Source organism: Triturus cristatus, chromosome 12, assembly GCF_964204655.1.
Source record: "Triturus cristatus chromosome 12, aTriCri1.1, whole genome shotgun sequence".
Lineage (NCBI taxonomy): Eukaryota > Metazoa > Chordata > Amphibia > Caudata > Salamandridae > Triturus > Triturus cristatus.
In genome coordinates, this window is record NC_140595.1 from 120,383,247 (window position 1) to 120,405,869 (window position 22,623).

Below are 22,623 nucleotides of genomic sequence, written 5' to 3' on the forward strand. Positions count from 1 at the left end.
CATGCCCTTCAAAGGTTCCTGCTTGTTTGCGGAAAAGGCAGATTCTTCCCTAGATAGTTTTATAGAGAGCCGAGCAATGGCATGCTCTTGGCCTTTAGGCACCAGTATGGCATCGCCCAACAGTTTCACGCTTTTCAGGATATCCTAGGGACTTGGTGTATCAACAGCATCAGGACCCGCCACCCGCACAACAGGCCTCTCAGCCCTTTCAAGATCGAAGCACAGACCCAACAGACTGATTCACATGTGCCCACCTTCCCCCGGAAAGAGATTGAACAGCATTTACTACTCTGTCTTTGACAACACACTCCAGTTACACTACACACCCGCTGAGCAAAAAACAACTTAAAGTTGAGTCTTTGATCTGCTGCATGTTGGACTAAAGGTGGAGGCACAACAGTTTTTGTTAGACGAAAACAACTTCGAACAAAAATAATTTGCGAACATCAGTGCTCAACTCTTGTTGGCAGGACTTTGCAGAGAATGTGCATCTATAGCACTGCATTGGACGATTAGTTGGTTACAGGGTAAAGTAACATTTTCCTTTCCTTTGATTTACCATAGGAGGGCCCACCAGAAGTTGGCTCGAAAAGACCCACATAAATTTTACACTTTATGTTTACCAGAGGACTACAAGACTGAAGGGTGTCAAACCTCTGTCAGTTTTCAACCAAAAACTCTAAAGGCTAGAAAAATGGAACATTGGACACATAACACCATCTCAAATGTCAAGGGTGTTGGAAGGTTAGCGTTGCTGGCCAATTTGTTTTATTTTACTTTTTAACTTCATTGTGCTGCTAGACTGTTTTAAATTTATTGTTTACATTCTTGTGACTCTTCTTAAATTGGGGATTTTATTTTGCATCTGATATACTGCCATTTGTCTTTCTTTACATATCTTGACCTCTTACCTGGCTTTTCGTCCGCGTTCCTCTCCCCGGTCCACTGCTGGTCTTAGGGGCAGTTTGAGTGGAGGGAGGGAAGGTGGACATAACGTTCCTTGGCTCGCACTCCACTTCCGCATTCTTGGGAGGTTGGTATTCTAGTTGCGGTGCTCTGCTGGGCTCGGCTGGGCACTTCCGCCTCCTCCCCGATAAAGACGCAGCATGGCGCCATTGCGCAGCGTGTTGGAAGGTTAGCGTTACTGGCCAATTTGTTTTATTTGACTTTTTAACTTCATTGTGCTGCTAGACTGTTTTAAATTTATTGTTTACGTTCTCAGGGCTCTTCTTAAATTGGGGATTTTATTTTGCATCTGATATACTGCCATTTGTCTTTCTTTACATATCTTGATCTCTTACCTGGCTTTTTGTCCGCGTTCCTCTCCCCGGTCCACCGCTGGTCTTAGGGGCAGTTTGAGTGGAGGGAGGGAAGGTGGACGTAACGTTCCTTGGCTCGCACTCCACTTCCGCATTCTTGGGAGGTTGGCATTCTAGTTGCGGTGCTCTGCTGGGCTCGGCCGAGCACTTCAGCCTCCTCCCCGATAAAGAAGCAGCATGGCGCCGTCACGCAGTGGATGCGCGCCCCCAGCGCGCCAAAGGCAAACCCGTCTGCGCCTGGACCGTGCCGAGTGCCAGAAACCCTGGTCCTCGCCTGTCAAGTGCACAGAGATGCTGAATATACTATACCAGTAAGCAATTAAGAGCTGTCAATAATGGTGGCTATCGGTGTGCCCAACTAGACCCAGCAATCCTCCCCAACAGGGTCATAGTTCTGTGTCCTACCTATGGTTTGAGATTGGAGGCCAATGAAAGGATACAGACTAACCAGACTGTAACTGTACTCAGAAACACTCAGCCTCAAAAAATAATAAGTATAATGGAAAGGACAAAGTCTCTTCTGCCTTGATCAATGCACGCTCCTTCCCAAAGCATAGACACTAAATAGCAAAACTGTTAGAAAATCATCATTTTGAACTTCTATTTATCACGGAAACATGGGCTGACTCCTCTACAGGCCCAGATATCTGTATTGCCACTCCGGATGGCTTTGTTGAATACAGATGCAAAAGAGTAAAGAAAAGAGGGGGTGGTCTGACTCTCATATACCAAAATGACTTTTCAGTCAAGATAGAGACGATTCCCTCCATGTTGTGTGAGGCATTTAACTTTAATATAATGCTCATTAATCATCAATCTTTTAAGTGGATCCTCCTATATCATCTACCGGGCCCCAGGGGAGATTTTCTATCAGCAATAGGAAACCTTCTGGAACCCGTTGCAGGTGAATCTAATTGTACCATTCTGGGGGATTTGAATTTTCATTTAGAAGCTCCCAAAGATAAGGATTCCATAACCCTTACCTCGGAGTTAGGTCTTTCTCAAAAGGTCACGAATCCTACGCACTCAGCTGGGCATACACTGGATGGTCTTTTCACGAACAATGAGCAGATCTCTATAACAGAGATCCTCCCTCTGACGTGGTCAGATCATTTTGCAGTTTTATTTGATATCGAGATACTGGATTCTTCCTCTCCACTCCCCAGCTCAATCCCCCCCAAACATGAGGCATGGAGTGGGATAGATCAGGCCCTTCTTAAACAGCATCTAATTAGCACCCAACCAGAAGAGTCTCCTGACCCAAAAATGGCCTCCACCAATTACACGGAATGGCTTCAAAATGCTTTTACTAGTCTAGTACCGTTTAAAACGGTCTCCAAAAACAGGAGGGCTCCATCAGCGACTTCGTTCTCTGAGGCACTGAGGCTGGAGAAACAACGCTGTAGGAAACAAGAAAGGCGTTGAAGCCTAGAGTATGACAACCAGGAGAAATCTCTCTACAAGCTGGCACTGGCAAATTACAATTGTCTTGTACTTATAGAAAAAGGCAATTATTACACTAGGAAAATAAACTGCACAATAGTCCGTTAAACAGCTGTTTCAGGTAGTTTCTAAGTTGGCAGGGCCAAGCATCCCAAGTACTCTGCGACTCGCTAGCCAGTGACTTTCAGAATAAGGTAGGGCAAGTTTATTTGAACTTCATTGCCGCCACGGTGGGCTGGAATCAGCTGGTCGGAGATAACAAGAGTAGGGACAGCTCCAACTTTATGGAATTCAGGGCAGTTTCAGTGGATCAGATCACTGATCTGGTTAACACCAGCAAATCAGGCTCCCCATTTGACCCTTGTCCCCCGTCAGTCCTGAAGCTGTTTCCAGACCTAATAGGCACCAACCTGGCCCATATTTGTAACGCTATGTTCAGTTCAGGCACCTATCCTTCCATATGGAAAAAGGCCTCTATTCTGCCACGGCTAAAAAAACTAACCTTGATCCAGGAGGGATCAAAAACTGTCGACCCATTGCGCGTCTCCCTCTACCAGCTAACCTCTTTGAAAAGATCATGAACACTCAGCTGGCACTATTTATTGAGGAGAATAAGCTGCTGGGTCATGCACAGTTTGGCTTCAGGAAAGGACATAGCACAGAAGCAGTGCTCATTAAAGCGTCGGATGAAATTAGGTTTGTGATGGACAAAGGGTGTGCCGCAGCCCTGGTGCTATTAGATCTATCAGCAGCTTTCGACACGGTTGATCATGCTACGCTGATCAATCGTGTCTCAGCCTTAGGCATTGGGCACAAGGCCAAAGTCCTTCTGTCCTCATTTCTATCCAATCGCAACCAGTCAGTTAGTTTGGGCGACTTTACCTAACCAGTTTTCTCACTCCCATGTGGAGTTCCGCAAGGATCGTCGCTAAGTCGGATATTGTTTAACATCTACGTTACGTACTTAGCACGAGTAATTAAATTATTTGGAATGGGTCTCACGTCCTACGTTGATGACACTCAATTGGTGCTTGCTGTGCATAAAAATGGAGATGCAGTTTCGGCCAGCTTTCATGATGGCATGCTGGCCATTAGTACCTGGATGTCAAATCACTGTCTCATATTTAACTCAACCAAGACATAAGTACTGGTCTATGGAAATCTTTCCCCAGGATGGTCTCCATCCTGGTGGCCAGATAATTTGGGATTACCCCCAATCCCTGTCAAAAGGTCCAGGAACTTGGGTGTCATTTTTGATGACAGATTATCTTTTATACATCACGCGAACGCTGTGCTCTCCTCATCCTTTTATCTGTTAATAATGATAAAAAAATTGTTACCTTTTGTGCCGGCCAATACCAGAAGAAAGTTAAGCGGTGCTCTGGTCATGTCTAATGTTGACTACTGCAACAGCCTGTTAATTAATGCAGGCTGTAGTTGGTACAGAACGCAGCAGCCAGGATGCTGTCTGGTACTCCCAAGTTCAAGACCATCTCTAATGTGGTGCGACCGCTCCATTGGCTGCCCATAAGAAGTAGAACGGAATTTAAAGCTCTTTGTATTACCTTCAAGGTAATTCTCAATACAGGTCCGGAATACTTAAAGAAAGCCTTTCTGGCTTACACGCCCATCAGATCTCTTCGCTTAGCAGCTGCTAAACTTCTGGTCGTCCCTAAAACCAAAAAATCCAATTGCGGCGACAGAAACTTCATAGTCACCACATCCAAATGATGGAATTCTCTTCCCTTGCAGATTAAGGCTAGTCCTACTCTGCTATAATTTAGAAAACAAATAAAATCTTGGCTTTTCAAGCAATAGGCTTTTTCTCACCAGGCACTGCTTACCGTTCCAGCATATAGCGCCGAGATACCTACGGGTATTTGTGCGTTTTACAAGTTGTTAAATAAATAAGGGTATTTATGGTTGCCACAGGACAAGGGTTCTGACGTAATCGGAGACAGAAGAGGTTCAGGGAGAAAAGTACTGTTATGATGTTGAAGAATCGATGTCGACAAACAAAGAATTTAACAAGTTGGCCCCGACAAAAATCCTCTGGGCACCAATAAAGAGGAATGAATGACTATTGCATTTGTAAAGCGCATCTGTCGCTCCCAGAAAAGCATCCTGGCACTGATCAGGCAAAGGCAGAGTCCACAACAACAGGAATAAGAGAAGAACATAAATATCATCAAATTAGTGCGTGACACAATTGATCAGAGGCCGTGAAGATCCAGGTTCACAGAAGTTTCTTAAAAAGAGGTTCAGAGTCAATAAATCTCAGATGTCTATGGAGTTGATTCCAGGCCTTGGTCCCCAGGACAGCAATAGATTTGCTACCCATGGTCTTACACCTAAAGGTAGGATGGGTGAGAAAATTGGGAGATGAGGATCTCAAGGTCCGAGAGGTAGTGTAATGGATGAATCTGGAAACTAGATATTTTGGCCCAAACACTCTATAAGCTCTAAAAGTGAACAAGATAATGTTCAACAAAATCCTCCTATGTACTGGCATCCAGTGAAGGGCTTTAAGAGCAGCTTCTGAAAAATCTGTTTTGTGGCACCTGCATATAGACTATTGCAATAGTCCAGTCTGGATGAGATTAATGCAAAGGCCACTGGGTCAGATGTACAACCCTTCTTCAAGAGGGTGTTTAAGCAATCATAAGTGGGAAGGGGTCCCCAGGGGACCCCTTCCCCTTTGCGAATGCACGGGAAAATATTCTTTAGGGGCAGGCAGTGGTCCCAGGGACCTCTACCTGCCCTTAAAAAATTAAACAAAAACGTTTCATTTTTGCTTTTTTTAAATGCATCCCGTTTTACTTTAAAGAAAACGGTCTGCATAAAAAAAAACACTTTTATTTATAAGCGGTCCCGGACATGGAGGTCTGCTGAGCCCAGCAGGCCACCATACCTGGGAGGGCAAGCCATTGCTAATGGGGTCGCAAATTGCGAGTGCCTCATTAATATGCATGAGGCATGCAATTTGCGACCCCATTAGGAATCGCTAACAGTGTCTCAGACACTGTTGTACATGACATTTAGCGACTCGCAAATTGTGACACGCAATTGAGCGCAATTTGTGAGTCGCTAAATGATGTAGTCGTACATCTGGCCCACTGTCTTTCTTGCTGCATGGGGGAACGTAGTCAAATAATTGTTTTCAATGATTTTATTAAGTTAAAACACATTCCTGCCACTGCAAGAGCTTTTTTTGGACAGACTTGCGATTCCTTAAAAGGAAAATCTTTCAAAGATTATAGGGCTAAAAACCTCAAACAAAAATAAACTTCCAAGACAGGACATAAAAACTTAAGAGAGCAGTTTGATGAGTAAGTGGAAGCTGTATCCTGCGAGCATCTCCTGCGCCACAGGAAGAACAATAGGAGCAAGCACATAATCATTATTACGAAGACACACAACTGCTCTTTCAAAAGGACCTTTAGCAGGAAATTGAAGCAGACTTACCCTCTAAAGCATCCCCACATGATGACTTAGGATTGTCCCATGCCCTATCAGGAGATTATCTCACACCTTGCAAGGTGTGGCTAAAACATGAATAATCCTGTTTTCTTCTGGTAATATTACTTCTACAGAGGAAAAACCAGTACTTGTCACTCTGATATCGAGTGATTTAGCAGGGTAGGGAGATATTGACGGGGCAACGATGAGGGTTGACAAAAATATAAACCATCTGCATTGAGACCCAGCATACATCAAGCATAATTTACTACCAAGCTATTCTTCTCACCACTACTTTAAAAGGGAGAACACTACAGCATCCATAGCCCCCCCTTGACCCTTCCAACCTCATCAAGGACAGCAAGCATCTGGATGCCGCGGGTGGAAGATGGAAAGAGCAACAGCTCAGTGGAGGAACAGTTGATTCAACACCTGTCAGAGAAATTAAAAATATACCACCATTTTGGTACAGGAAGAGAAAGCCAAAGCTAGTAGGGTAGTATACAACCAAAATAAAATTATACAAAAGAACACCAAGGTTCTTCAAGAAGAAGTGGATGAAATGTTGATTAAATGAGCTTTAGAAAAGGTACCAAAAAGGAAAAAGAAAGGGAATTTATTAGGATTATTTCCTCATAACCAAACAAGATCTCACCTTAAAACCAATATTGGATCAAAGAATCTTAAACAGATTGTCAGAAATAGAATGATCAAATTGGCAACTTAAGAGAGGCAATGCCGATGTTCAAAGAAGACTCAATGGCAACAGTAGACCTCAATTATGCTGACTTCAACAGCCTACTAAAAAGGACAATAGCAATTATCTCTGGTTTGTGATGGGAACATCCATTATTGTTCAGACTACTTTTTTGGGATAGTCAGCATGATATATGTGTACCTTTACTTGGACGTCTGGCTGATAAAAGGAAACTCATTCCAACAAAGCTAGAATGCCACAAACCAGGCTATCTGCATCTGATTTTCACTTGATTTCGCTGTTCATATGAAAAAATCCTAGAACCCCAATCCTTTGCAGAACAAGATATTTCTTGGCCGGAGGTAGATATACCCAGAGCAACAGCTTTTCCCATTCAGAAGAAATTTTGGGCATTACAGGAACAGATTCACCTCTACTGTGGTTCACAGTCTCTTTATTGAGATAAGTTGTGCTCAAAGCATCTCACAGCAATCGCGTCATATGCATAGTTAGTAAGTGAACTACGGATACTAACCATTCAAAAACTATACCTTCAAGTTCACAAGATCAAGGTGGTAAAGCAAACAAGCCAAACTTCACCCTAAGATTGTTTACTCTTTTTTATGTAATTCAATTTATTTTTCTACCCAAGCTGTTTCAGCAACAAAAGACGCACGCAAGAGGAGCACTCCTCACACTAGCTCAGCAGTTCTTGACTCTTGACTTCCGTGGGTTCTTAATGAACCACAATTGGAATCTGAAGGACCCCCACCTAAACACCTGAAACTCAAAAGAATGCCGAAAGATACAAAAATAAGTATAAAGCAAAAAAACTACAAAAATTATGAAAGTTTCGTTAATGCACAAACAAAAACCGAGAATTTAATGGGGAGGTTGGAGATTTTCAGAATGTGATTTTATTTTTCAAATACAAATTGGTATGCTAGGCTCTCTTATATTGCTTTACCTTCTGTGCTCACTGATGGAGTTTTGCTTTTGTCTGAGCATACTAGTGCTTCAGTGAAGCCAACAGTTGTCCACATTACTGTTTGCTGTGCTTAGGCTGCTCTAACGAATCAAATTGAGGATACACGCCTAATGTTTAGCCTCCAGTTTCTAATATAGGCTTCCAACCACAAATTCCCCACCTTATAATACTCACCAGGAATCATACTGGACCTGGAAAATCACCAGTGTTAATGTCGAGCATCATCGTCTCGGAGTCAGAGAGGAGAAGAGGTTCCTCTGGAAGTGGCGCCAAAGACAACGTAGATTGTACTGGGACCAGGAATGGTGAAGGCACTGGTGAAGGGGGTCAGTCTGCATCTGGAGATGGATCCAGAGGGCTCGGCTGGTGTTGAGGGCAGACCCACCCATGGTAATCCAGCAGGAGCACCTCTCGGCTCAGTTGGGCCAGAGAGAGAGCCATCGGAACAAAGATGGAGGGCATGGCATCTTAGAATTCATTGAGTTGGGCAGGAGTCACTCCAGCCCTGGGAAACTCTGGGAACCGTGACGTGGACCTAGTTGTGGGCTCTGTGGGTTTGTTGGGAGACTTGTACCTAGCACACTGTGAGCAAAGCTCTAATAAGAATCAACAAAAAAATAGAAAAAAGTGATAAAAAAGACAAATTGCTCTGCCTTAGAGTCCATCCTTGGTGCTGTCTGTGCCTCCTGAACCTGCTTCAGCTTCAACTCTAGCTTCATGTTTCAGCGGTATTTCTCCAGCCTCATGCGAGGTACAGTGCTTTCTTCAGGACTTGGATTCCTGCTGCCCATAGTTTAGCCCAATTTGGCCCTATATATGGAACCTATGGTGTTGTGAGGGATCCTTTCACATTCATTCACATGCACACACATTTATACACAAGATCTTTATACTGAACATTCGGAATCCAGTCCTCTCTGTTTGGGAACCTGTGGAAATACAAGTCATAAGAAATGAAACACACACCTGTATAACTGATTATTGCGATTGGTTGGTCATAAATACTTTGTGCACATGTTTTTGTGCAAATATATGTGCTGCATAGACACACCCATCATTGCAAACATGTGTTACATGAATAAATGCATAGACCTCACTGTGCACAGTGCTGCTCGAGTGTGGCTTGTTTATATATCATGCGCATTAATTCATCTTACCCCTAATAGGTACTGTAATGGGCCCCATGGAAGGAAGTACAAAAGGAGCCCTGTAATCACACATTGTAATGTTAAGAAATATGAGGTTTGTTGTAGTAGTCTCACTAAAGTAGAATGAGTTGTTTAAAGTAATGAAGTTTTAGAGAACCAACAGGTAAAAATAAACTTGAGTCCCCAAGAAGGCATGCCATCCATGTTCCTACTTGTGTTGTGCTTCTGGATGATATCTGACTGATATGCAGATCTTTTCTATTAGTGCGAATCCTGTGTGCATGACGTGCCCTGCCCGGATCCCACACGTCTCCAGTGCATGGTGTCAGACATACAGCATTATGATGTAACCAACTCATAACATGATGGTAACCTAAGCAGTAGGACACTTTTGTAAGCTCCTAAAGTTGAATGAATGTAATACCTTTGTATACCGACATAGGCTCAAGTGGTTGAAGTAGTGAACACTCCTGGCCAGAGTCCCTGCTCTCTGCCCCTGCAGTTACGCTGTTGTGCCACTGCCGCCTACTCCTCGCCGGTAGGTGTTCGAGGCACGCTGTTGGCTGTCGCGTTTTGTGCCCATTGACCTCCTTCTGTCTGTCTCTCATTTGTTGTGCCTGGTGTTCGTCTATTTTCTGTGATTCTGTCTATTTTCTGTGACTCTGTTTTGTTCGTTTTGTTTTTGCCCCTTTTTCTCGTCGTTGTGCCTGTGCCCTTTGTTTCTTTTCCTCCGTGCCTGTTTTCACTGCCCTTTTTCTGCCGCTGCTGCCTCGTGGCCCCTCCCTCCCTGCCGTTCCTGCTCCCACCTCATAGCTCTGCTTCCCTTTCCCCTCCCCTATTTAATAGTGGCAAGCCCGTCTGTGCCCTTCTGCGGCTGACGGTGACCAGCACCAGAAACCCTGGTTCTCCGACCTCCCACAGCTACGACTCAGCTGCCATCCTCGCACTCCACCCCAGAAGGAACAACAACTACCAGCTGTCTATGCCGAGTACCACCCACAGCCAGTTCTCCTGCCGACACTGCTGACAATCTTTCACCGCCTTCCCCACCCCTACGACCGCCAAACCCACACCAGACATCAGCCCCACTGAAGCCCTGAAGTGCATCCCCCTCAACATGCGCTCGCTGCACAGACATGCTGTAGAAATCTGGGACCTCCTTGACACCCTTCCGCCAGACGTTGCCTTCTTCACGGAAACCTTGACCAACGGCTCCTCCGCCCCGCCATCCCCACCACCCTCCCTGATGGATACAAGATCTAGCGGAAGGACAGCCCCAACTGCCCAGGAGGAAGACTCGCCATCGCACAGAAGAGCTCCCTCCAACTCTCCACCCCCAGCACAAGTAACTCCCCCTCCATCACCGAACACCTTCACTTCAAGATCCTGACCAGCCCCAGAACAACGTTTTGTGGCACCCTCACCTACAGACCCCCCGGTCCCCGTGCCTCATTCAACACTGCCATCACCGACCTCATCGTACCTCAGCCCATCACCTTCTTGGACTACATACTAATCGGAGACCTGAACTTCCACCTCAATAACCTCAGCAACCCCGACTCCACCGCCCTACTAGACAACCTCACCAACATCGGACTGAAGAAGCTTGTCAGCACCCCTACCCTCAAGACAGGACACACCCTTAACATCATCTTCGCAAGAGGGGACAACGTCCACTTCAGCCACTCCATGCAGCCCCTCTGGAAAGACCACCACTGCTTACATTTCTTGTTCAACACTTCCACCGCTCACAAACCCACTCCTCACCCTCTGCGAAGGAACAGGAGCAAGGTCACAGAGGAGCACCTCAATTCCACACTCATCCATGACCGTCTTCCACCTCGACCAACACAAACTTTGCAGCCACTGAACTACACCGGTGGATCACCAACTGCGCAGACAAACTCGCACCCCTCCGCAAACCCGACAGACAACGCCCGCTGAAGGCCACCTGGTTCACCACCAACCTTCAGAATTGAGACGCACCTGCAGACGCCTCAAAAAACGATGGAGGAACAGCAAAACCACTGAAGACCAGACCACCTACAAGAACGCCATGACCGAATACCACCAACTCATAAGATCCACCAAATTGACCTTGATCCGGAACAAAACCCTAACTAACTCCAGCAACTCGAAGGAACTCTTCAGCATCATACAGCAACTCACCAAACCCCCAGCGAGGCCATGGATGTCGCACCCTGCTAGGACCTCTGAAACATGCTTCCAACTGAAAATCAAGACCCTTTACGACAACTTAAGCGAACAAATTCCAGAAACTACCTTTCCATCTAGCAATGTCAGCTAACCCACCATCACTGCCTGGACCCCGGTCACCAACGAAGACACCGCCACAACCATGAAGAGCACTCACTCAGGAGCCCCCACGGACCCATGCCCGCCGCACATCTTCCACATAGCCACTGCCGCCATGGCACCTGAGTTACAACGCACCATCAATGCCACCTTCCAAACTGGCACTTTCCCCGAAGACTGGAAGCATGCAGAAGTCAAGCCCCACCCCAAAAAACCCTCTGCGGACCAAACGGACCTGTAAAACGTCTGCCCCATCTCTCTCCTTCCCTTTGCAGCAAAAGTCACCGAGAAGATCGTCAACGCCCAGATGACAAACTTAATCGAAAAGAACACCATCCTCAAGTCTTCCCAATCTGGATTCTGCAGTAACCACAGCACTGAAACTGCCCTCCTCTCTGCCACAGACGACCTCTGCACACTCCTTGACCAAGGCCACACTGTGGCTCTCATCCTACTAGACCTCTCCGCAGCCTTCGACACCGCCTCTCACCGCTCTCTCGCAGCCAGACTCCACGACGCCAGCATACAGGGAACTACCTTCCACTGGCTCCGCTTATTTCTCGCCAGCAGAACCCGAAGGATCAGACTCATGCCTTTTCTCTCTGAACCCACAGAGATCAACTGCGGAGTACACCAAAAATCATCGTTCAGTCCTACGCTTTTTAACATCTACATGGCCCCGCCCGCCGCCGTCAGACAGCATGAACTTAGCATAGTATCCTATGCCAACGACACCCAGCTCATCTGCTCCCTCACAAATACACCAGGCTCCGCTTCAAGGAAGGAATGAATGACGTCGCAGCCTGGATGAGCAGCAGCTGTCTGAAGCTCAACTCGGAGAAGACAGAAGTCCTCGTCCCCACCCCCTCAGCCTGGGACAACATCTGGTGGCCCACCGCATTCGGCAACCCCCCCACCCCCATGGATCACACCCAGAAACTCAGCATCATACTCGACTCCTCCCTCACTATGACCCACCAGACCAACGCCGCCACCTCCTCCTGCTTCAACACCCTCCGCAAGACCTTCAAGTGGAACGACCCCGAATCCAGAAAGACCGTCACCCATGCACTCATTACAAGCAGACTGGACTAAGGAAATGCCCTATAAGCTGGAATCAACAAATCCCTGCTAGGCAAAGTCCAGACCATCCAGAACACAGCAGCCAGACTTGTTCTTGGCGTCCAATGACATGACGCATCACCCAACACTGGCTCCCCGTCGTGGATATAGTCATGTTTGTGTGGCGGGTCTGCGTGTTGTTAAAGTCAGCTAACGTATGGGAATCATTGCTAGCGTCAAGAGCTCCAGATCACATATTACTATCCTGTCCTGATATTGCAATCGGTCTTGCTTATGAGGCACCCACTTGTATCCATGGCATTTCATCATTGAGACCCTAAATGTTTGTTTAAATGTAGTACATACACCTTTGCTCCTTAATAAGTTATAACCTTTGGGTAGGGGTATAGTTATTGTTGGAGATCATCATCGCTGGAGTGACCCACCTAAGATCATTGTCACTATGTTGACGTTCGAGGAAATGTGCTCTCATCCTGGTATTATGTTGGTGTCTGAAACTACTTCTATGCTCTCCAATGTGAATGCAGATCTCTCTAGATATCATACCTATGTAGCAAAGACTGCAGGGGCATATGATTACATAGATCATATTGTCCGTGTTACAATTGGTATGTGATCTGATTTGAAATGTCTTGTCTAATCCTAGATCAATAGTTTTGGTAACAGTAATGAAAGGGGAGATGCTACATCTGCCACAGGGATAGCATCTGATTACATTTGGAACTCCCCATAATGTTGTTGTAGCTTTAGTCTGGTTCTGTGCTGGCTCCGGTGGGCACTGGTAAATTCCTGAAGCTTTTCACTCATTTGAATGAAAACAGGAGAAACTGCCAATTCTTGCCACTGTATTGAGAATCTTCCAATGTTTTTGTTTATTGTCACCTGATTGGAGGTAGCAGAGAAAGTCATGACATGTTATTTTCTGATTTTGTGGAGTAGGATAAATTTTAGAGATCCTGGCGATTGCTATAATGTTCTCGTTTTTGCGTTTCTTTACAATATTTCATGGTTATTTACATGTAGTCAGCTTTTTAGACAACTCTGATGCTTGTTTATCTTATCTAGAGATGGTAGAACAGATTCATCTGATTCTTAAGAATTGTCCGAAAATAAGTTCTTCTTTAGTACTTGTGGATGGTGGCTGTCAAATTTAAGTAAACATCAGAGCAGCTCTCGAAAGGCCATTTGTTAATTTTGCTACAGCAAGTTCAGTCTTTTTGGAAAAAGGAGCCATAAAGAGTGCCCCTGCTTAGAGATCAGAACTGGGTGTTACTACCATTATTTCCTAATGCCAAAAATGCTGCATGTTTTTGTCATATGTTTGATCTCAAACTCTCAATTTATTCCTGCGGAAAGACAAATCCAAGATGCTTTCGCTGGCCCAGGTTCTATGCACCCTGGATGCAGGAGACTGAATGGTAGTGTTAGACCTGCAGGGTGCCTATTTCCATGTCTTGGCCCTGCAGGCCCACAGGCGCTATCAGCAGTTCAGGGTGGGCCACAAACATTTTCAGTTTGCCATGATCCTATTCGGCTTCTACATTGCCCCTTTGGTATTCATGAAGGTGATGGCGTGGTCCTGCATCCTGTTAACCGGCCATGCAAGATGGCACATGTGTGCTCTGCAGTTGGATCTGATATCTGAATGGGCCCAGCACCAAGGGTGCCTTGTCAGTTTCCATCTCAGTTTCAGGGGAGACTGCAGAGGATCAGTAGTGGCTGCTTTGCCACATTTGAACCAGCAGCTAACCCTGTCCCTACCCCACCTAGCGGTGTTGTTGGTGACAAACGAGCCACTGCTGGGCTGGGTAGCTCATCTGGGAGAGGTGGAGATTAGATGACTCTGGTCTCCGGCAGAGCCCTATCTCCACATCAACGTGCTGGAGTTGCTGGCCATTCGCCTGGCGTTGAATGCCTGCCTGACGTCCATCAAGGTAGGCTGGTTCAGGTCCTCGCGGTATTGCAAGAAGCAGGGCGGGTGGGGTACTGGGCTCTGTGACAGAAGGCCCTTTACCTCTGGAACTGGTTAAATTATAAGGACATTTTCCCGACTGTGCACCACTTGATGGGATCTATAAACGCCAGGGCAGATGCAGTCAGTCAGCAACGCCTAGTGGAACACTAAAGGGCAGTTACACCCACATGTGGCTCAGGGCATCGTCCAGCAATGGGGAGAACCTTAGATTGATCAATTTGCCTTTGCAGAGAATGTCCAATGTCAGCATTTTTGCATACTGGAGTTCCCAAAAAGACTCTGTATGAAACAGTCTGCCTAGAGTGGAGCACAGGACTCCTGTTTGCCTTCCCGCTGCTACCTCTTATACCCTGAGTCCTGAACAAGATCAGGAAAACTAGCCCAAGTCATTCTAGTGACTCTGGATTGGACCAGGAGAGTGTGGTCCCTAGAATCTTTGGGCACGAACATCCATCCTCCAATCAGTCAGCTGCTTGGGAGAATCTTATGTCGCAGCACAGGGCAGCGTTTTGCACCCAGGCAATGTATACCTCCATGCGTGGAGATTGAACTCCACCAGTTGACAAGATTCTGTCTCCCTCAAGATGTAGTGGGAGTGAACCCTGCAGCCATTTTGTCCTACAAAGTCTTAGTATGCTGGACGCTGCAACACATTTGTTGCCTGGTGTGGTGCCTGTAGTGTGACCAATTGCTGGCCAAACTGTCAGATGTATTGCTCTTTATTTTATCTTTGGCCCAGCAAGGATGGGCCCAGTTGAAGGCTATCTGTCTTTCCTTTCAGCCTTTTTGTATTTACTGGATCTACCATCATTGTTCTGATCATCTGTTGTGATGCGATTTCTCAAAGATTGGGTCCACCTGTGTTCCCCCTAATTCCTCTGTGTTGGCACATTGGACCTTAATTTGATCCTTACTTTCTTAATTGTCTTCCTTTTTTTTGCACAGCTGTCCTCTATGTCTCCTGACCCTGAAGACGGTCTTTCTTACCATGATAGTCCCAGCTTGCACCATGAGTGAGCTTTAAGCTTGATCAGTCAAGCAGCCTTACACCACCTTCCTGTCTGGACAAACTGGCGTCTAGAACTTTCTACTAAAACTTGTGACTTCCTTTCATGTTGGAGAGTTCATCATTCTTCTGACATTCTTTGCCCCACCTCAATCCACACAAGAAGAGAGACTCCATTGTCTGGACTCCAACAGAGTACCCTGCTTTTACATCGATCGTACCAAAGACCATTGGTGGATGATCAGCTACTTCTGGGGTTATCGGGGGCAAAGTAGTCCAGAAAAGTACTTTGTTCCAGTGGATAGGCCTCTGTATTAAGGTCTGCTACATGGTGGCCAAGAAGCAGCCTCCAGAAGGGTTGAGGGCCCCTTCAATCAGAGCTAAGGGTGCTACTACTGCATTGGCACATGGGGTGCCTATCCTGGATAACTGTCTTGCTGCAACGTGGGCATCCGTGCAAATGTTAATGATACACTACTGCCTTGCCAGCCACGTCAACCGGGAAGGGCATTTTGGCTGTTTGGTCCTGCAGGTCTTTGTGATCTGAGTCATTTCACAGTCCCACCACGTTGAAGGTATTACTTTGGTATCTATTCTATAGGTGCGGAATCTGCGGTTATAAGTATAAAGAAGAAAAAGTTATTTCCTTTGGTAACGCTCTTTCTGTTGTATGGTGTATCTAACTGCAGATTCCTTACCGCCCTCCCGCAAACACTTTATGTGAACTGGGCACTTTATAATCAAAACATGTCCAAAATTACAGATGTTCTCACTTTCTCAAACTGTTGTTTTTTTTAGCTCCACATCCAAGGGTTCAGACGTTGTCCAAAAAGAAACTGGCTTATCTGTGCTTGGGTGTTGTCTGAATATCTCAGTTACCAACTCCTCTAAAAGGTTTAAGGCAATGAGCTGAGCTGGCCCTGCACAGGCTGCCACAACAAAATATATAAAAGGAAAGAGGAACCCTTGGTAACCCAAAAGACTGGGGTTCAAACAAGAAATTTTTGTACAAAGACGTCCTCTGGGAATATTTACTATCCACACCTTAGCTCTCACTCGTAGTCAAAGTCACATTTATTCAGGTCCAATATTACCGACCACCTCCAACCTTGCATCTGTTACGTATTGGCACAAAAACCTATAGTTAGTGGAATGAAGGTTGAAATTTATTAAAACAATTAGCTTCTCAAAACATTACACAATAAAAAAACTATCAAAAAAATCACAATGGAGCAATTACAATACATTCAATATTAAAACTAATTCATCATAGTACGATCCAAGAATATTGCACGAGAGTTTAAAAACAGACAGTAACCTTTGTCATCAATTGCCACAATCGAAAATCGAATGTAACAACATAAACCCTAGTGCCTTGCAATTCATATACATCTAAGGCAATGTTCATACAGACAAATTTGTGGCTACAGTAAAAGAGTTGACGTGTTTAGAAGGAATATTCATGTAGCACCTTCTTTCTCAAGACAGTGGTATTGTTACTCCCGTTCTTTTAAAATCTCTAAATATATTTAAAATACAACAATCAATCAAAAGCACTTCATGGATAAATCGGGACCTCTTTACATGAAGTGCTTTGGATGTTTCTGGGGCAGATTTATTTACCATCGCCTCAAGTAAGTTACAATATATCATTCTATATATCTCTTGAATGGAGTGGTGTAGATATTTATGTACTATAGAATACATGTGAGAAAAGAGGTATATGCTACCCCATGACTCTTCGAGTAGAGTATGGCAGAAAAAGTGTGATTGATTGTTCACGATGGTTAAGACAAATAGTGGGCATGTGTGGGTTTGCGGTATTGGCATAAAAAATCCTTTTCTTCTTTCATTCATATAAAAGTACAGGTAGTTTTAAGATAACTGATTTAATTATAAAGATTGCTGCAATTGAAACAATGTTGTATTTTAAATATATTTATGTTTATAGATTTTAAAAGAACGGGAGTAACAGCACAGTTTTCCTCTACGCTTTATCATCCTAAATACAGTTTTTCTCTTCACCATTACATGGGTGCAGCCGGAGAGAGAGATACAGGCCCTCTCCATCAACCTGCTGTATACTAAGTTTTTCCAAGGCAAACTGGTTCTGAGAACCTGGGCCTCCTTTCTTCTGAAAGCAGTAACTCCTTTTCCAGTCAAGCCAAAGTTCACCCTCTTGGATTTTTTCATTCCACTTCACCCTTCTAAGAAGGAGGAAAATCTCCATGGCTAGAATCTAAATGTTTTTACAACAATCATACCAGAGAACATTGTGTAGATGGTCAGGTCTTGTTGGATTTGCTGAAGCAAAGAAGGGCAAGGCAGTGGAGAAGGTAACCATTTCATGCTGGATTGTTCTCTCTATCAAAATCTGCCATGCACTGGCCAAGAAGGGACCTTCACAAGGCTGGCAGGCTCGCATCACCAGAGCCAAGGCTGCTACAACTGCGTTGACTTGTGGAGTGTCTGTTCTGGACATTTGCCAACCTACAACATACACATCACTCTATACATTCACAAAGCACTATTGTCTGAACACCCAAGTCCATCAAGATGGGCACTTTACCTGCTCTGCCTAGCATGATTTTTTGGTTTGAGACAATTTACTAATCCATGTCTTGGAAGTATTACTGTGGTATCTATTCATAAGATGAGAAAGCTGCAGTTAGAAGTATCTAGCAGAAGAAAAAGTTAATGACCTTCTGAAATGCTCTTTATGGTAGATTATCTATCTAACCGCAGGTTCCTCGCCAGCCCTTCCATCCTTCTGGTCCTGTGAACTGGACTCCTTGACTAAGTGGTGGTTGAAACCTAGTTATAATATTGTATTGGACTTCTTCCAAATGTTATATTCCCTTTAAAAATATGTTTAGTGATAGCTTAGTAACATTTGCAGTGTGGAGTGATCCAGGAAATAATATCTATAAACATTTGCAGTTGACCAAGCATTTACAAGACTACATTTAGTTCTGTAAGTCACAGTGATACAATTAACATCAGTAGGCCCACTTCTTACATTTGAATCAGCAAAAATGACATGGCAGAGAAGGACTATTTTTGCAAGGGGTTGCCAGTATCCCGATACCCCTTCTCCTAAGATATACAAGGTTTAGGACTTCCAACCAAGTTTTCTGAAGCCAGATTGGGAAGAACTGCACCAACACTGCAAGAGGCATCAATGGCATTTGGCTGTGGTAGAGTCCCCTGGGTATTTGGCAGCTGATGAGGCAAAAGAGTATGATAGGCTCTTGTTTTCCATCTGGACCCCAGTTTAACCCCTTGTTGTTATAAGATGTGTATTTTGACATTCGGGCTACTCTTCCCTGCATTGGTGAAACAGTTTACACTGGATTGTTTGGTGTAAATGTGGAATATACCAGTTTTAAGGCTGGACCATCTCATAATCAATGGCAGTCATTGTAAGAACATGACCTGACACCAAGTGTAATATGGACAATTTGCTTCTGATGCTATCCTTCCTGTGGATTTGTTTTGATACTGTAGATACTGTAGATTAAAACCTACCTACAAAGGACTCACTTGGGCTGGCTCACCATAAAGATGGAGAGCTTGTGGCTAACCTTTCAGATTCTGCCTAAAGATGGTGTTGGGTAAAGCAAAATGTGAGTTACTGCATCCAAGACCAAGTATTTAACAATGTTTATTTTTTCTCCTCCAGGTCTTACCGAGGTTGTAGAAGATTCTTCTGCATTGTTGAATTCCACAGTGGGATTTGAAAGAAGAGCATACAGAGGGAGGCTTGGCCATAGTCTTTCCCCACCACATCATACTCCTTTCGTGCCCTCAACCACCTTCAGCTCCACCAAATATAATGTGGATCAGGACCAGCAGCTGAGGGGAGGCGTCTCTATTAAAGAAACCGAAGTTTAGGGCCCAAAATGAGACTGAAACTGGAACATTTCTTTGGAGAAAGGAGAGGAGAGTCTCAAAAACTGGAATTTTTGTTTTCTGAAAAACGCATGTTAGCTTAATAAATCTAAATATATACATATATATTAATATACCTATTTTAAAAAAAAGAAAAGAACATGGCACACTACAGCAATTCTATTTGCTTCATGAAAAGTGTTTCCTGCCTGCCCAAGCATGCTGTTTGCTGTTGGAGATAAGAGATCACTTCTCCACTTCTTCTCTTCAGGTGAACAAAATTGACATGGAATGCATTTCCTAAGGACATGTTCCCACTTCCACTCCGCATGCCAACCAAGGGGGCTGGAGAAAAGAGGCAGATGCTTCTGGAAGACCTGCTTCTCCTCCCATTCACCCTCATCAGAGAGATTGCAGTATAACCTGTACAAAATGCACTATTTTATTTTCCAGGCAAGGATAAATATGTACTTGTGTGCATTTTTTTATGAATTTGTTTCCCCAGCTTGTAAAAATAACAATAAAAAAGGTCATAACCACTAGCGCCCACAATAGCACTCAAAGTCCTTTATGTGAGCTGGAGGTGTGCACAGTGTAAGTCTGCAGAAGTGGCTGGAAACCAAAGTGGGAGCTTTACAAAGAATGTGGCAACTGGCATTAAACATACCACAAGAAAAAAAACACTTTTTATATCCACACCAGTTTGATTCAACTCTCAATTCACAATCGAGATGAGTGATACTTCATTTTCATTGAATAGTCAATAAGCTTTGTGTAAAATAGCAATTTATTGTTTAAACATAGCTAAAGAGTACTAATAGAACGTAGTTCAACAAATGACAAGTGCTGTAATCTACAATACTTAGATATGTAACAGTCTACATTCTCCCATCTGAACAAGCACAGATGGCCAATGCTCCCTGCGCATAATCACACTTTCACACTCCCCTGTCTTCACTTTCACTCACTCACATTCACACTCACACTCTTTCACACTCCAGCGGGCTCACTTTCACACATTCACCCGCTCTCACTCACATACAAAACAAGCAAGATATATTTTTTTCCTTTTTATAAACCATTTAAAGTGGTTCTGAAAAGAATCGTTCTTTGTGTACATACTTGTTTAGTTATTTTTGTTTTACATGTAATGGAAAAACATAACAAAACAAAAATAGAGCCATGATAAAAGTGGAAAAACTGAATTAAACATTGGGATGTCGACCCTGCAACCAAGATCCTCTCATTACATTTGTGGACCGAGAAATCTTTGCAGCAAGACCCCTGTCACATTCACAGCATCCTTAAAGCATCTTCAGCATCCTTCATCCCTTGCATCAGGACCAGTGGGACCTGAACTTACTCCTCACATTTCTTATGTGTTCATCATTTGAGCCTCTTCACAGCTGCCCCTTATGGTTGCTCACTTTCAGGAGGATTTTCTTAGTGCCAGTCAATTCAGCCAGAAGAGTTGGTGAACTCCAAACCTCAAGTGTGAAACCTCCATTCACCTCCTATTTCCCTGACACGTTGGTGATGAGAATCACAGCTGCTTTCCTACAAAATATGGTTACTCCATTCCACATAGGTCAGTCTATCACTCTCTCCATGTTTTATCCTCCTTCCCACTCTACTAAATAGGGGGAAAGACTTAATCGCCTCAACCCCAAGAGAGCTGTAAGCTTCTACATAGACAGAGCTCGAGAGTTCGGACTGGACCATCAACTCTTCATAGATTACATTGTAAACATAAAAGGCAAGCAATCCACAAACCAACTATCTCCAGATGAACTATTCTTTACATCAAGATCTGCTATGCCATGGTGCACAAGAAACCTCCAGAAGGTATTCATGCTTGTTCTACTAGAGCGAAGTCATCTATTTCCGCTCTTTCTAGAAGCGTACCAGTAATTTTTTTTCTTTCCAGAGTTTTATATAGCGCGAACTTGACCAGAATCAGGTATTGGAGCACTTTACATAGCACCAGTTGCATTTCATGAGGACACATTTATTTTTGTTAGGCAGGTCACATGTAAAGAGTGACCTGGTCTTTCCTTCACACTTTTGCTAAACGTTATTGCTTAGATTCTGAAGTGAGAAGGGATGGACACTTCACATGTCTGCAGGATTTGTTTTTTGTATGAACAGACATGCAACCAGGAGGATGGCTTCGGGAATCTATCCAAAAGGTGAGGAATCTACAAGTAGGTGTATTTATCAGAAAAACAAGTGACTTACCTTTGGTAATGCCTTTTATGGTGGATATAGTATCTATCTGCAGATATATATATATACACACACACACACACACGTTTTTAGCAGGTCCCCACAACTGCTGAACTGCTGATCAACAAACAGGACACGGACACCAGTTATGTGCATTCATTATTCATTATTTCTTTATTTTGCTAGTGCTCAGCATGGCAGATGATGCGTTTCACCCATCCAGTGGGCTTTATCACACATATATATATATTCACTTAAAAAACCATAGGTTTCACACATGTTATAGTTAGCTGGTCATTTCACTCGTAAAACACCATTGAAATTCCCCCGTTATAGTTAGTGCAGGCAACTATAACTCACGCGACCGCAATCCTCTGCTGATGACGTCAGATATTACATCACTGTATTTAGACACTTATATACCCATGTCTTCTTCCATTATTTTTAGCTATACATATATTACAAATATTTTTTTTTCAGAAAGACACATATGTCATCAGTGATGTAATATCTGACGTCATCAGCAGAGGATTGCGGTCGCGTGAGTTATAGTTGCCTGCACTAACTATAACGGGGGAATTTCAATGGTTTTTTATGAGTGAAATGTCCAGCTAACTATAACATGTGTGAAACCTATGGTTTTTTAAGTGAATTTGCAAGGTTTTTTAAATGCTAATTCCTAGCTATAACGTGTGTGAAACCTATGGTTTTTTCAGTGAATTTGTACGGGTTTTTACATGCTAAGTTATGTATTTATTTAATTTAAGGTTTCTCACCGTGCGCGTACCGTACGTGCACGGTGTGCTTCGCGCACCATGCACGCGCTGTGGGCGCGCGGTGCACTTAGCGCACCGCGCGCCCACGTTACGCAGTTCGCGGAATTTTTCCGTTTCTACCGTACGCGCACGCTACGCGTACTCCGCGATTTTTCGCAAAAAAATTAAAGGAAATTTTGGCCCTTGGGGGTCCTTCTGGGTCCCCCTGACTAAGGCTAGGGGGTCAGGAACTGTCCACCCTGCCCCCTTTACACGTTCTCCACCTTTGTTTTTCACCCCCTCAGACTGCGAGAGAC

The 22,623-nt window shown here is 44.3% G+C and overlaps 1 protein-coding gene across 1 annotated transcript in view; it reads left to right on the top strand.

Annotated features, from left to right (window-relative positions):
• LOC146772832 (rho guanine nucleotide exchange factor 11-like) overlaps positions 1–19,856 on the top strand; it is a 322,904-nt gene extending 303,048 nt beyond the window's left edge. The window contains exon 21 of the mRNA XM_085637035.1: positions 19,117–19,856. Within this exon, the coding sequence (XP_085493161.1) occupies positions 19,117–19,328 (212 nt within the window). The 3' untranslated portion in view covers positions 19,329–19,856. The remainder of the gene's footprint in view (positions 1–19,116) is intronic.
• The last annotated feature ends 2,767 nt before the right edge of the window (positions 19,857–22,623 follow it).